We start from the raw sequence: 15,296 nt of genomic DNA, 5'->3' as shown, positions 1-15,296 counted from the left end.
AAAATCCTTATTGTACCATAAATTAAACAATCTTAAACAATAACAATTTCATCACTATTAGTAAATTAATAATATAAAATGTCTCATTCAATTAACAGAAGATTTATCATAATATACTGTTCACATTAACCCATCATGTAGAATAGGTTCACATTATTAACCTCCATCATGTAGACTAGTTTCACCAGACTTCACATTTATGGACTGGGTTCATCCGAGAATTCTTTGCACAACCATAATTTTCAGCAAACTCCTTAGAGTTGGATAATGTCCCTATTACTCTGTAAAAAAAATATAATCTTATATATAATTTTTCATAAAATAAAGCAAGATTTTATTTTTGGTGTTTTAATGCCACTTTTAAGCATTGTATTTAGGCTATTTCGTAGCGGTTAGTTTTTATTAGTGCAGGAAACCGTAGTGCACGAAGAAAACCACCGACTTTAGACAGGAAAACTGAAAATCCTAGTCAATTCAGATTAAGAGTCAAGTGCATCTGCATGAGCAGGGTTAGAACTCACAATCAGTGTTGACTGGCTAGTAACTACAGTAGTAACTACTTAGACCACTCGGCAACCGAGGCCCCCAAATAAAACCAGAAATAACACATACAGGTGTAAGGAAAACATTCACCACTGTGAAATATCTAATTATAGCCATGTTATTGCATAACAGTAAAGGATAATTCAGAAGTTAATATGATCCCTTTCACTTCAAAAATGAATTAAACCTAGGCTATTTTTATGAATCTCCCATAAAATTTACCCCCCTTTTTATAAGATTAAAATTCCATTTAGTGGCTATAATACAATTTCAAACTTTTTTCAAAATATTTGATGTGCGTTTGAAAATCCCTTTAATACTTGTTAATTATTATAAATTTCCAGACCAAATATGAAATCATTCCATAGTCCCATCAAATTATATCAAATAACTCCTTGCTCAATGAGAACAATAAATTTTAAATATTCTCATTAGTAATTGACTGTTAAATCTTTATAGAATTTTCAATATTTAGTTTAATATTTCGTAAATCGGTGTAACATCACTTCTTTTGGTAGTAACTGTGGGTTTCGTATAATTTACCATAATATTACAAGATTTATAAAAGTATGTATGTTTTTCGCTATTATACGAAATTTCCCTTTGATCTCACAGACTGACAATTTCCTTTCTCAGCACAGTAAATTGATACGAAAAATTACAGCTAGAAACCAAGGTATCGAATTTAAGAGAGTCGTCATACTGTGGACTCATTATTATTCGTTGGATACCAATTTTCGTGTTTTTCGCTGGAACAGACGAACCACGAAATTAAATGTTCAACGAATACCCAATTTTCTATAGGCTTGTATGCAGGTTTCTCCAAAACCACTAAATTAAATATCCACAAACATGTAAAATTTCCTCAATCCACGAAAATTGGTACCCCGAAAATAAATGAATACACAGTAGATAAAATAGCAATAAACAGAATATCATTGGTCATCTCAACTTAATTGCTTTTCTCACTTTCACAGTACAGACTCATGCTAGAAAATCAATTTCTTTGGCCTGACTGTCGATAATCTATAAATATACATAATATACCTGTATTTTGCTGGACTATGAGGATCAGTTAATATCTGTAGGTGATCTGCTTCAGCCGTACTAGACGAACACCATACCTGAAATAAAATTGGGAATCATAAATCTGTTAACTCAAAATTTTTGCAAATGAATTATATCTCAGGATTTTTCATTGGGGAATTTTGAAGGTATTGAAATGCATAAAATGTGAAGGAATATATTATTAAAAATAATTCCACACATACATTTGTAATACATGTATATGTATATATATTCATTAAATAAAATAGTAAAATAAGTAAAAAAGTTAACAGTTCCATTCAATCAATTTCATCCTTCCATTGGGACTCTTTAGGATAACTGTGGTTGAAAGTTGTCTTGTTAGCAATCATACTACATTTCCTCATTTTAATAGTAATGCTATATTTGAGACAAATCTTGAATAAACATACCTGAGCAAATCCTAGGAAGAAAAGTTGTTGATGTGTAAGGTTTAACGTGGGTAGAGGTCTCTCGGGTGTGTGATGACCTACCCAATCAAGATATGCCTGTGAAGAAATGTAAAATAATAGAAATGTAGAATACAATTCCTCTAACCACTTAAACAAAAATCAATAATTATATCTTGATATAACTGAGTTAAAGTGTAAATATATAAAGCATTCTTTAAAATGAGTCCATCACATAAAAAACCAGAATGTGTCCCAAGTAGGATGCCCCATCCACACTATCATTTTCTATGTTCAATGGACAATGAAAATGGGATAAAATCTCTAATTTGGCATTAAAATAAGAAAGAGCATATCATAGGGAACATAATTTAAAAACTTCATCAACAACCACCTTGACCAAAAACTTCCTGAAGCAGGACAGACGGACGGACGAACAGACCAGAAAACATAATGCCCATAAATGGGACATAAAAATAAAAATTAACATAACTCAACATTAACATAACATAACATGCTAGCTTTAGTTACAATATCAAAAATATCAGTTGGCAAATTTATATCTTTTCCCAGCAGAAAATTCTGTATTTACTGTAAAGTGGAAGGGACTGTTTTCAACAAAAAAATATTTCATTATATAATAGCATATGGAAAATTAATTTAAAAATTTGGCTGTAATCAGAATAACAAAATATTCTAATACCAAGGCTATATATACTATATACATGTAACAATTTAATTGTTTGCTGCAACTGATTATAATTGCTGTGTTCTGAGAATTCAAGCATCAACAGAACTAACTGATACTCAATATTCATAAAATGCAAGTTTTCATGTCAAATTTATTCCATACAAATGAAATCTTACTGTGCCTATCCAATAAGCTTTGTGATAGTGAATTACCTATTGCCTGACCAGTTTAAAAAATTGACAATACAATTTGTCCATTTAAATTGTACAATAGGTATTGTGAGAGCTATTATCAACAGGTGGTCATTTAACTACCTGTAGATTTACCTGGTTTGTTTTTGACAGAGCTAATTTAAATGAATTTAAATGAATGATATGTAGCTAGCATGCTTTCCTCATGTCCAATGTCCTGAATGGACTATTCTATATAGGTATGGGACATTTTACATTAAATACACTATTTGTTCTTTCTTATAAAGATATTTATTGTAAATTTATTCATTTTGCTTACAATCACAAATAAATCATTGCTGGTAAATCCCACTTTCATAATGAAGAATAAAGCATTGAAATTTCTATTCACTAAAGCCATTTGTACTTTTTTTGATATATTGAAAATAAATTTTTAACAGTAATTCCAATTGAAGTAGATCCTGAATATTAAATGAAACTTAGCATCACTACTATTCCATTTCAGGAATCTTAATATAACATGAAAATATATCCCATTAGAAAACACTACGCCACACATAATTCATCTTGTAGAATTATTCACAAATAGACATGATAGATGGGCTATCCAAAAAATTCCATTTCACAAACACTTTAATTCCATTCAGGAATCAAAAATTAAAATACATCCCACATTAAAAACACCACGAAGCAAACATATATCTCCCTTTTTATAAACTGAATTCACTGATTGAAATTTCCATCTTGACTATTTAGAGACTCAAAAAGAAATGACTTAAAATGTCCCATATCTAAATAGAAAAGTCTATTCAGGACATTGGTCATGATGCATGAGGAAAGCAAGCTAGCTATCAGTCATTTAAATTTTATCTTTTAGGAATAGTGAAGATTTTTTTACTGGGTAGTTAAATGACCACCTGTTGATGAGCTCTCACAATACCTATTGTACAATTTAAATGGACAAATTGTGTTGACAATTTTTTATTCTGGTCAGGCAATAGGTATTTAAATACCTCAAAGGTGATGGGATACTGACAGTAATAACAAAATATTTTTTGCACAAGTTCTCAGTTAAAGTAGGTTGACCAACTATTATCCATTCCATACATATGATTTTTTGAACTTACATGATATGCAGATTTTAGCCCTCCATTATCTGCAATATTTTCACCGAGTGTCTGCTTCCCATCAACCTGTAATACAAGGGAGATAATTAAAAATGTGGGGGAAGTAAAAAACTAGAGCCTCTAAAGAGCCTGTGTCGCTCACCTTGGTCTATGTGCATATTAAACAAAGGACACAAATGGATTCATGACATAATTGTATTTTGGTGATGGTGATGTGTTTGAAGTTCTTACTTTACTGAACGATTTTGCTTCTTACAATTATATCTATCATGAACTTTGCCCATTAGTAACAGAGAACTATATTTGGTAAAAATTTACATAAATTTACCAAATTAATGAAAATTGTTAAAAATTGAATATAAAGGGCAATAACTCCTTAAGGGGTCAATTGACCATTTAGGTCATGTTGACTTATTTGAAGATCTTACTTTGCTGATCATTATTGCTGTTTACAGTTTATCGCTATCTATAATAGTATTCAAGATAACCAAAAACGGCAAAATTTCTTTAAAAATTACCAATTGGAGGGCAGCAACCCAACAACCAGTTGTCCAATTCATCTGAAAAATTCAGGGCAGATAGATATTGACTTGATTAACAATTTAACTTCTTGTCAGATTTGCTCTAGATGCTTTGGTTTCATAGTTATAAGCAAAAAACTGCATTTTACCCCTATGTTCTATTTTTAGCCGCGGCGGCCATCTTGGTTGAATGGCCAGGTCATCGGACACATTTTTCAAACTAGATACCCCAAAGATGATTGTGGCCTAGTAGTTTCAGTGGAGATTTTGTAAAAGATTACTTAGATTTATGAAAAATGGTTAAAGATTGACTATAAAGGGCAATAACTCCTAAAGGGGTCAACTGACCATTTTGGTCATGTTGACTTATTTGTAGATCTTACTTTGCTGAACATTATTGCTGTTTACAATTTATCTCTATCTATAATAATATTCAAGATAATAACCAAAAACAGCAAAATTTCCTCAAAATTACCAATTCAGGGGCAGCAACCCAACAACCGATTGACCGATTCATCTGAAAATTTCAGGGCAGATAGATCTTGACCTGATAAACATTTTTATCCCATGTCAGATTTCCTCAAAATGCTTTGGTTTTTGAGTTATAAGCCAAAAAACTGCATTTTACCCCCATGTTCTATTTTTAGCGGTGGCGTCCATCTTGGTTGGTTGACCAGGTCACGCCACACATTTTTTAAACCAGATACCCCAAAGATGATTGTGGCCAAGTTTGGATTAATTTGGCCAAGTAGTTTCAGAGGAGAAGATTTTTGTAAAAGATTACTTTAATTTACGAAAAATGGTTAAAAATTTACTATAAAGGGCAATAACTCCTAAACGGGTCAACTGACCATTTTGGTCATGTTGACATATTTGTAGATCTTACTTTGCTGAACATTATTGCTGTTTACAGTTTATCTCTATCTATAATAATATTCAAGATAATCACCAAAAACAGCAAAATTTCCTTAAAATTACCAATACAGGGGCAGCAACCCAACAACCGATTGACCGATTCATCTGAAAATTTCAGGGCAGATAGATCTTGACCTGATAAACATTTTTATCCCTGTCAGATTTCCTCAAAATGCTTTGGTTTTTGAGTTATAAGCCAAAAACTGCATTTAACCCCTTTGTTCTATTTTTAGCCGTGGCGGCCATCTTGGTTGGTTGACCAGGTCACGCCACACATTTTTTAAACTAAATACCCCAAAGATGATTGTGGCCAAGTTTGGATTAATTTGGCCAAGTAGTTTCAGAGGAGAAGATTTTTGTAAAAGATTACTTTAATTAACGAAAAATGGTTAAAAATTGACTATAAAGGGCAATAACTCCTAAACAGGTCAACTGACCATTTTGGTCATGTTGACTTATTTGTAGATCTTACTCTGCTGAACATTATTGCTGTTTACAGTTTATCTCTAACTATAATAATATTCAAGATAATAACCAAAAACAGCAAAATTTCTTCAAAATTACCAATTCAGGGGAGGCAACCCAACAACCGATTGACCGATTCATCTGAAAATTTCAGGGCAGATAGATCTTAACCTGATAAACATTTTTACCCCATGTCAGATTTGCTCTAAATGCTTTGGTTTTTGAGTTATAAGCCAAAAACTGCATTTTACCCCTATGTTCTATTTTTAGCCGTGGCGGCCATCTTGGTTGGTTGACCGGGTCACGCCACACATTTTTTAAACTAGATACCCCAATGATGATTGTGGCCAAGTTTGGTTTGATTTGGCCCAGTAGTTTCAGAGGAGGAGATTTTTGTAAAAGCTAACGCCGGACGACGGACGCCGGACGCAAAGCTGTTTTGCAGTTGTCTCCCTTTAATTTTGTTTATGATCAGAATGCAAATGTCAAGGTAATGGTTTTCAAAATAATTTAAGAAGTTCCCTTGATATCGCCATGTAAAACACAATTTAAACAAAAGTAGAGAAACATCTCAATTAAGTTGCAGACAAGCAAACATTTTAAAAAGAAAAAAGAAATTATTTTTGTAAATTAACTGTCTTCTAGATCTCTTTATGCAAGAAATGCTAAATTCTGAGTGTGTAACTATATGAAATTTTCTTTTTAATGTTATAAATGAAAAGGATTTTTTTTTTAAATCCTAAATATTGTGATTTCTGTAATAACATTACTGTAAATTGCTGAAACTGCACATTTTTTAAGCATAGAAAGTTTATTATGCACTCCTCAAATTTTTGTTGTAGGTAGTATGCAATATTCATATTTTTGTAAATAAAATTTCAAGTTATACTACACATGATTTCCTACTTCCATAAGTACTACTTACATGATCATCTTGAAGCTTATAACTGGAATACTGATTGATAAAACATTTTGTCTGTACATTGAAATTCTCTATAGATCTATTGTTCCACCACGGACGCAAATTACCGAACTTGTCATATTCTCGACCTTGATGTACAAAATAAGAATAACACATCATTTAATTATTAAACTCAGTAAAAAAGTCAGTAAGTTTTAATACAGCGAACATTATATTGTACATTTAGCATTTTCTTCATGCGATTTTCACTGATATTACCAACAAACTAAGCAACTTAAAGGAGCACTAGCTGTCAAATTCGTGTTCACCGATATGGCTCAAATTCTCATATTTGATTTATAACAATGTATAACATTTATCCAAATTATAAAAAGTCTAAAATCAAACAATATTTTTGTGGATAGAATCAAGTAAATCAAATGATTTACCTTTGCTTCACTTTCAATGTGGACATTTTTTTCCTATAAAAAACTTGACACAACTATTCATGCCTTATCCATCTCTAGCTAAGGATTTAAGTTCCAAGTTGAAGTGAATATGGAATCAATGAGGTCAAATTTTTCACTTGTTAGTGAATAATTTGTCAGCAATGTTTCTTAGCTTATTTTGACATAATTGAACCATACTGCTTGCTAAAAGCTAATTATTATTTCACAATTTCACTTTCATTATAGATTAAACAAACAAGAGGCTCTCAAGAGTCTGAATCACTCACCTTGAAGATGATAACCAAAAACTGCCAACTTTCCTTAAAATTACCAATTTAGTGGCAGCAACCAAACAATAGGTTGTTAAATTCATCTGAAAATTTCAGGGCTGATAGAACTTGACCTAATAAACACTTTAAACCAATGTCAGATTTGCTCTAAATACTTTGGTTTTTGAGATATTAGCCAAAAACTGCATTTTACCCATATGTTCTATTTTTACCTATGGCAACCATGTTTTTGACAAAACCGAAAATAAAACACATACATTGTTCTTGATACCCTAAGAATCATTCAGCTTATAAGGACAATAGTTCTCTTTAAGGGGTCAATTGACAATTTTAGTCCTATGAACTTATTTGAAGATCTTACTTTCCTGAACATATTTGCTGTTTACAGTTTATCTTTATCATAAGTACTATTCAAGATAATAACCAAAAACTGCAAAATTTCCTTAAAATTACCAATTTAGTGGCAGCAATCCAACAATGAGTTATAACATTCATCTGACAAATTTCAGGGCTGATAGAATGAACACAGTCAGATATGCTCTAACTGCTTTTGTTTTTGAGATATAAGCCAAAAACTGCATTTTACCCCTATGTTCTATTTTTAGCCATGGCGGCGAAGTTTTTTGACAAAACAAAAAAAAAAATCTTTATTCTAGACACACTTACTTGTATTGTTCAACTTTCCTATAGGCCTATAAGCACTTATGTAAACTTTTGTAAACCCTCAACCAAACAATAAAGTTTCAAGCAAACCTTTATTTTTCCAAACCAAACCATAGATGAATCCACAGCTTCTTGTAACAAAGATTATTGCTATTTTGTGCATTTTTCCTTTGATCTTTTTTTGTGATAATCTTTCATATCATGCTACTCGCTTGTGATGGAAAATTATTGCCAAAAACTAAGGAGGCATGTGGCGTTGCTAATGAAAATGACATGAAATTGACAAAGTCGTCATAGGTAAAATAGCGATAAACAGATTATCATTGGTCATCTCAACTTAATTTTTGTTCTCGTTGAGATGATCAACTATAATCTATAATTATAGAATTCAATTTATAAGTTTGTACCTTGATCATCAAAACCATGTGTTAGTTCATGACCCATCACCACACCCATAGCTCCAAAGTTTAATGATCTACAAGCATACCAATTATATATGTCAATCAAAATTAAATCATGCAAATATGATTATTAGGGAATTTCCATTTCAGAATCTAATGCATTTTGGGTAAGATTTTTTAAAAGTGTATACCAAAACATTTGATTAGTTTAAAACCTTCTAAACAATAAAAATTGGGCAAATGACAAAAGGTTATTTTCATTTTGGTGTACGAACAATGAGATTACCCATAATCCTTTAGATTCTGAAAAGGTGGATTGACTTGCTGTGTATTCTAGATATTTTGTCTTAATTTCATATGGGAATCCAAAATGAACCTTTTTAAGAGAAATAATCACTTTTAAGTAGTGATGTATTTTCAGTAGTGTACACAAATTTATAACTTTTAAACTGAAATGGAAAAAAAACTAGAAATTCATGGATCAGTGAGACCATAGGTCTTTTTAATAACTCTTTTTATAAAATTGACACACGCAAAATACAAGTGTAAGCCTCTAGAATTGCTTTCTTCTTTATAAAATAAATCAATGTTTCAAAAATTCAGAAAGGGGAACATTCTATATTTTAATAGGGTTTGAATCAAATCCTTGTTTCAAAAATTATGATAGTTCTCCATTAAAATAAATTAAGATAAACAATAATTAGGTCTAAAAACTTAGTTTTCAGAAAATCTTACTTGGGATATTCTTGGTCATAGAATGGAGCTTGAAGTATTCCTGCTGGAAATACAATCTGGTTTTTAGAGGGAGTGTAGTATGCATTCACTGTTGGTGGTGACATCCCCCATCTGAAATGTACAATACTAATAATTAAGGATGTACTTAGGTGAGGTTAGGTGAAAATTAATAAATCAAGAATTTAAAATTGATACTGTAAGCCTGTAGAGCATTCATTGAGGATAAAAATAAGCTAAAAATATTGATAGGTCATGGACCTCCTTTTCGAAATATTTGAGATTTAAAATATGGTGGGAAAAGGCTGACTTGACTTTTACCTTATATTTGCATTGGTATTATTTGGGTCCCAAACAAGAGAAAGAAAATTAATAATCTTCTAAAATTTTGGTAAATGAACTTTCATGTGCTATTAAGTCTTATTTGAACAAGAATGTGTCCATAGTACACGAATGCCCCACTTGCACTATCATTTTACATGTTCAGTGAACCGTGAAATTGGGGTCAATACTTGACAGTAAAATTAGAAAGATCATATCATAGGAAACATGTGTACTAAGTTTCAAGTTGATTGGATTTCAACTTCATCAAAAACTACCTTGACCAAAAACTTTAACCTGAGCTTCACACTATTTTTTTCTTTGTTCAGTGGACCATGAAATTGGGGTCAATACTTTAATTTGACATTAAAATTAGAAAGATCATATCATAGGGAACATGTGTACTAAGTTTCAAGTTGATTGGACTTTAACTTCATCAAAAACTACCTTGACCAAAAACTTTAACCTGAATTGGGATGAACGAACGGACGAACGAACAGAGGCACAGACCAGAAAACATAATGCCCCTCTACTATCGTAGGTGGGAAATAAAAAATAAATGGGTGTTATATATGGGGCAAAATATTTTACTTTGTATTGTATGAAAAAATAACAAGGAGTACGAACATTTGATGCGAATCCCAAATCCTCACACCACTGGACGTTAAGCAACCAAAAATCAATCAATCAATCAAAACCTCACCAAAAAGTACATCCTTAACTATGTTCTAGTGAAATTTCTGAAAATGGAAATAAGTTTTGTGAGCAATAAACTCCCAGTCTGGTATATTGCTTATAAATTCTACCACTGCTAAAGTAGTCAATATAATGAAATTCTAACAGACTGTCACAAAAGAGAGAGATTTAGCAAGTAATCAAACCAGGTTTAATATCTATTTCTTAATAAGGAAATGTATGTTCCAAGTCAAGAATATGGGTTGTTTTCCATTTGTTTGATATTTTGATTTTGCTGTTTAGGTAAAGGTTGTTCAATTTTGAATTTTTCATGAATTTTGGGGGTTTTTTCTATTTCACTTCTTCCAGCTATATCAAGAAAATACAGGATGCTGAGGAGTTCTGTAAATGCAAAACACCAAAAAGAAACCCAGGCACGGATCCAGAGGGGGGTTCCGGGGATTGGAACCTCCCCTTTTTTTGGAAGATCAATGCATTTGAATGGGGACATGTAATTGGAATCCCCCCTTTGTCCTGGGTTAGGAACCCCTCTTCTTAAAATGGCTGGATTCCCCCTGAAACCTGAACAATGTTTGTGTATTTGAACTTTCAAGACAATCCTTTTTCTTTTGTTACACACTTTCTTAAAAGTATCCTCAATTAAAGCTTAAAAGTGTCCATGAGATCAAGAGGAGACCATTTGTTAGATGCAATGTACAGACTGAAGGACTATATATTAGCTTATTACTATAGGGATACAGCCATGAATTTTGGAACCAAAGTAAAAGTACTTACGCATTTGACTCTGGTGCTTTTCTCAACTTTGCCAGATCTTTCTTTTGAATAAAGTACAAATTTCTTACATTGTTCCAAAAATATTCGTCCCCATTAATTATAAGCTGAAAAGATAAAAATAAATTACCTTCGAAATGTCAATTTCTTAATTAACTGTACATTCTTCAAATTCAACTAAAGTTCTAAAAGTTGCATTGATTCATTTCATTCAGACACAACACACATGCATCTTTGAGTATGTAACATACTTTATTTAATTTAACACTAAAAAAAATCCGTAGCAATATATAAAGACCCTTATTTAAAACACTTACATGTAACTTTGACAAGGTCAATGTATCATTAAAAAACAATTTTGTACATAATTGAGGCTGTTTGTTTTCTCGTTTGAATAGTTTTACATTGTAATTTCAGGACCTTTAATAGCCGACTATGCAGTATGGGCATTGCTCGTTGTTGAAGGCCAAAAGGTGACTTAAAGTTGTTTATTTCTGTGTCATTTTGGTCTATTGTGAAGAGTTGTCTCATTGGCAATCATACCACATCTTTTTTTTTAATATTAAAAACCTACTTTTTTTTAAATATTTTTATGTTACTTTCCACTATTGATATCAAATCCAATGAAAACAAATTCATAATACATAGAAACAATGTTAATATATTTACTGCTTTCTAATAAGATTTTAAAAAAATCATTTAACAAATTGATATTTTATTTTTAGAATCATGTCAAGCTATCTAAACAAATTGTCTTGTCCATTTTACATTTGACATTTCAAGGCCTTTTTTGTAGCTTACAATGTAGTATTGCTTTTGCTGGCATGGTAACCTTCAGTGGTCTCCGAAGGAGACTTGTCTCATTGGCAATCATTTCACATCTTTTTTTTATCACACAACATTTTAACGTGTTGGTAAAAAATACACTCAATTACTTGCATTTTATATCATCAATACACAATATATTTACCCCACTATATTCTTTATCTAGACGAGTTTTGTTGTTGATAAAAGCTGGGAAACCGATCATATCTATCACAGCATTTGCCTAAGTAAATATAATAAAATACTTTTGAGATCAGAGAGAAAGTATGAAAAGTTCACTTTTTTTAATAATCATTCAGAAAACTCCAAGCTAGGTAAAATCAGTCTATCAAATGACATCTATAAAATGTATGTCAAAAATAAGTATTTCAGTAAGTATATAGTTGGAATTTTGTTTCATGTATTTGCAAACTGCATGCATTCAAAAAATGACAACATTGATGCAATGAAAAAGGCAATTTCTATCTAAAACAAATTGTATAGAATTCCAAGGAACCATGTCATTCCCCATGCTGTCCTTGTTAAAATGTATGCTGACTACCAAAACAATTACAGTTGCTCACATTCACTTCATTTGGACTTTGATGGATAGTTGTCAGTGTCAATCATATTAGATCTTATTTTCATACCAAAAAAGACCTTATTCATTTTTATGTAATTTTCAGATAAATGAATAAAGAAAAGTAAGTTTGACTGAGCTTGCTGCTTTTTTACATACTTTCGAAAAAATAAATAAATCATAAAATATTAAGCAAGTAAAATTATTGAAATCTTATCGTTATCAAAGAAATTCTATTGGACACTCAGTTGAATAAATGAGGCTAAATTATAGCAAAAGCTTAAAATGAATTCAAAAAAAATCCTCTGAAAATTCTGCTTTATTTTATACGCAAATATTGTCTATTAAAGATAGCACTATCTGTGTTACCTTATCAATGGCTGCCTTCCTTGTAAATTCATCCATCCATTTGAGATTAGGTAGATTGTTAATAAATGCTGTTTTTACTTCAGCAATCATAGCTTCAGCCTGCAAATACATTTAAAGATAAGATACAGCACACTAAAGATGAATTTAATCAAAAAATAAATCCATATTAAATCTATCTTAGACTTCAACAATCAGTAAAGTAGTTATGAAATGATATACAGTTTTATAACCTATATATCAATAAGGAGAGGGGCTTTAAAACATGAAATCCTGAGTTCTCGAATTTTTTAAAAAAAAATCCCAACATCCAGAAATTTGAAAAAATTAATCTGGGAATTCCAATAGGGTCAATCCCAAAATCTTAGCTTAAAAACACCTGATCCAGACATCCCGAAAAAGGTCCTGCCAGTTTCTAACATAGCACAGAGAAGGTTTATTCTGAAAAAAATAATCTCTCACTGCAGTATTACACAATACTTAAATAAAAATTAAATCCTACCTTATCCTTGCTGCGACCATTAAATGCCTCCTTGACAAACATTGCTCCTAAAGCGAATCCTAGAACACTGTCAGTATCAGATATACAGTATCTCCACAGTTCATCCCCACCTGTCACACCTGTAGCCAAAATAGTCATGGTGTAAACTTTATATCAAAATTGCATGTACATAAGAGACTAAAGGATGAGTGCACTACTACAATCTGTATGTGCCTGTCAAAAGCCAGGAGCTGGTCTAGGACAATAGTTTTTGGTTAATTGTTTTAATGGTTTACAGCTCTTCCACCAAGCTTTTGATTTTCAAATATTTTGGCCTTGATCATAACTGAAGAGGCATTGACGCATCTGGTGCAGAAAAATTGGTACTGTTTGCTATTTCAGTTGTTGTTTTTTGTCCTTTAGAACATTTAACATTTTGTCATTCTTTGGGCCCATTACACATGTTCTGGCTTGCAATATGGTAAAAGTTTTTGCTCATTGTTGAACTCTTATTGAAATATAGAGGCAGTTTTTGACATTTTTTCTATGGCGTTTGGCGATAACTGTCTCGTGGTTATTATGCCACATTTCCTTATTTTCAAAAATTATTAAGACAAGTCTATTTGGATGTTGCAAAAGTAACTGAAATTCTGACTTTTTTTCATATTTGTGTTAAAATATGTTACAGAAAGGTCCAACAATACTAAATAAACAGCTGCACCATGAGCACATGATACGCCCTACGCCTTATGTTGAAGCTATATGCAATAATCATAAATAGTTTCTGAAAAAGTTTAAAGCAATAACCATATATAGTTTTTGAGACACGGCTGGAAACCCCCCACCCTGTTTTTTTTTTACAAAAAACTAAATATCACTTAAATAAAATTTTGAATCAAAACCAAAAAGTATACAGATCTTTAGATTAATAAAACAAAGAAGTGTGTGAAGTTTTAAGCAATAATCATAAATTATTTTTGAGATACGGCGCGACATGTAAAAAAAAACCTCCCCTGTTTAACAAAATACTCAATAACTCAAAAATAAAATTTTAAATCATCACCAAAAAGTATACAGATCTTTAGAACAATATAACAAAGAAGTGTGTAAAGTTGTAAGCAATAATCATAAATTGTTATAGAGATACAGCACAACATGTAAAATAAACACTGTGCCATGAGCGCATGATACGCCCCACGTCTATTGTGGAAGTTTTATGCAATAATCATAAATAGTTTCTGAGAAGGTTTTAAGCAATAACCATATATTGTTTTTGAGACACAGCGGGACATGTGAAACCCCCAACCCTGTTATCTTTTTTTACAAAAAACTAAATATCACTAAAATAAAATTTTGAATCAAAACCAAAAAGTATACAGATCTTTAGATTAATATAACAACGAAGTGTGTAAAGTTTTAAGCAATAATCATTAATTATTTTTGAGATACGGCGCGACATGTAAAAAAAAAAACTCCCCTTTTTAACAAAATACTCAATAACTCAAAAATAAAATTTTAAATCATCACCAAAAAGTATACAGATCTTTAGATTAATATAACAAAGACATGTGTAAAGTTTTCAGCAATAATCATAAATCGTTTTTGAGATATGGTGCGACATGTAAAAAAAAAAAAACCCCTTTTTTACAAAATACTCAATAACTCAAAAATAAAATTTAGAATCATCACCAAAAAGTATACAGATATTAAGATTAATATAAGTAAGAAATGTTTAAAGTTTTAAGCCACAATCAAGAATCGTTTTTGAGATACAGTGCGACATGTGAAAAAACACACCCCCCTGTTTTAGTTACAAAGTGCTGTAACTCAAAAAGTTTTAATCTTATTTTCACCAAAAAGTATACAGATCATTTGACCATCATAAGAAACAAGTATGTTTAGTTTCATGAAAT

General features: G+C 31.2%; 1 protein-coding gene across 5 annotated transcripts in view; it reads right to left on the bottom strand.

Annotated features, from left to right (window-relative positions):
- LOC134693373 (endothelin-converting enzyme homolog) overlaps nucleotides 1-15,296 on the bottom strand; it is a 59,832-nt gene continuing 44,536 nt past the window's right edge. For 2 of the 5 annotated variants that reach the window (XM_063554156.1, XM_063554155.1), the window contains exons 10-20: nucleotides 13,405-13,523; nucleotides 12,906-13,004; nucleotides 12,123-12,200; nucleotides 11,156-11,259; nucleotides 9,368-9,478; nucleotides 8,639-8,706; nucleotides 6,854-6,978; nucleotides 4,028-4,093; nucleotides 2,022-2,117; nucleotides 1,591-1,667; nucleotides 1-281 (exon numbers count right to left, since the gene is read on the bottom strand). In XM_063554156.1, coding sequence (XP_063410226.1) covers nucleotides 182-281; nucleotides 1,591-1,667; nucleotides 2,022-2,117; nucleotides 4,028-4,093; nucleotides 6,854-6,978; nucleotides 8,639-8,706; nucleotides 9,368-9,478; nucleotides 11,156-11,259; nucleotides 12,123-12,200; nucleotides 12,906-13,004; nucleotides 13,405-13,523 — 1,043 coding nt within the window. In that variant the 3' untranslated portion in view covers nucleotides 1-181. The remainder of the gene's footprint in view (nucleotides 282-1,590; nucleotides 1,668-2,021; nucleotides 2,118-4,027; nucleotides 4,094-6,853; nucleotides 6,979-8,638; nucleotides 8,707-9,367; nucleotides 9,479-11,155; nucleotides 11,260-12,122; nucleotides 12,201-12,905; nucleotides 13,005-13,404; nucleotides 13,524-15,296) is intronic. The other 3 variants (XM_063554159.1, XM_063554157.1, XM_063554158.1) reach the window with 2 other exon arrangements.

Source organism: Mytilus trossulus, chromosome 12, assembly GCF_036588685.1.
Source record: "Mytilus trossulus isolate FHL-02 chromosome 12, PNRI_Mtr1.1.1.hap1, whole genome shotgun sequence".
In the NCBI taxonomy this organism is placed as follows: domain Eukaryota; kingdom Metazoa; phylum Mollusca; class Bivalvia; order Mytilida; family Mytilidae; genus Mytilus; species Mytilus trossulus.
The sequence above is the reverse complement of the archived record's forward strand: the minus strand, read 5'-3'. Positions and strand labels throughout refer to the sequence as shown.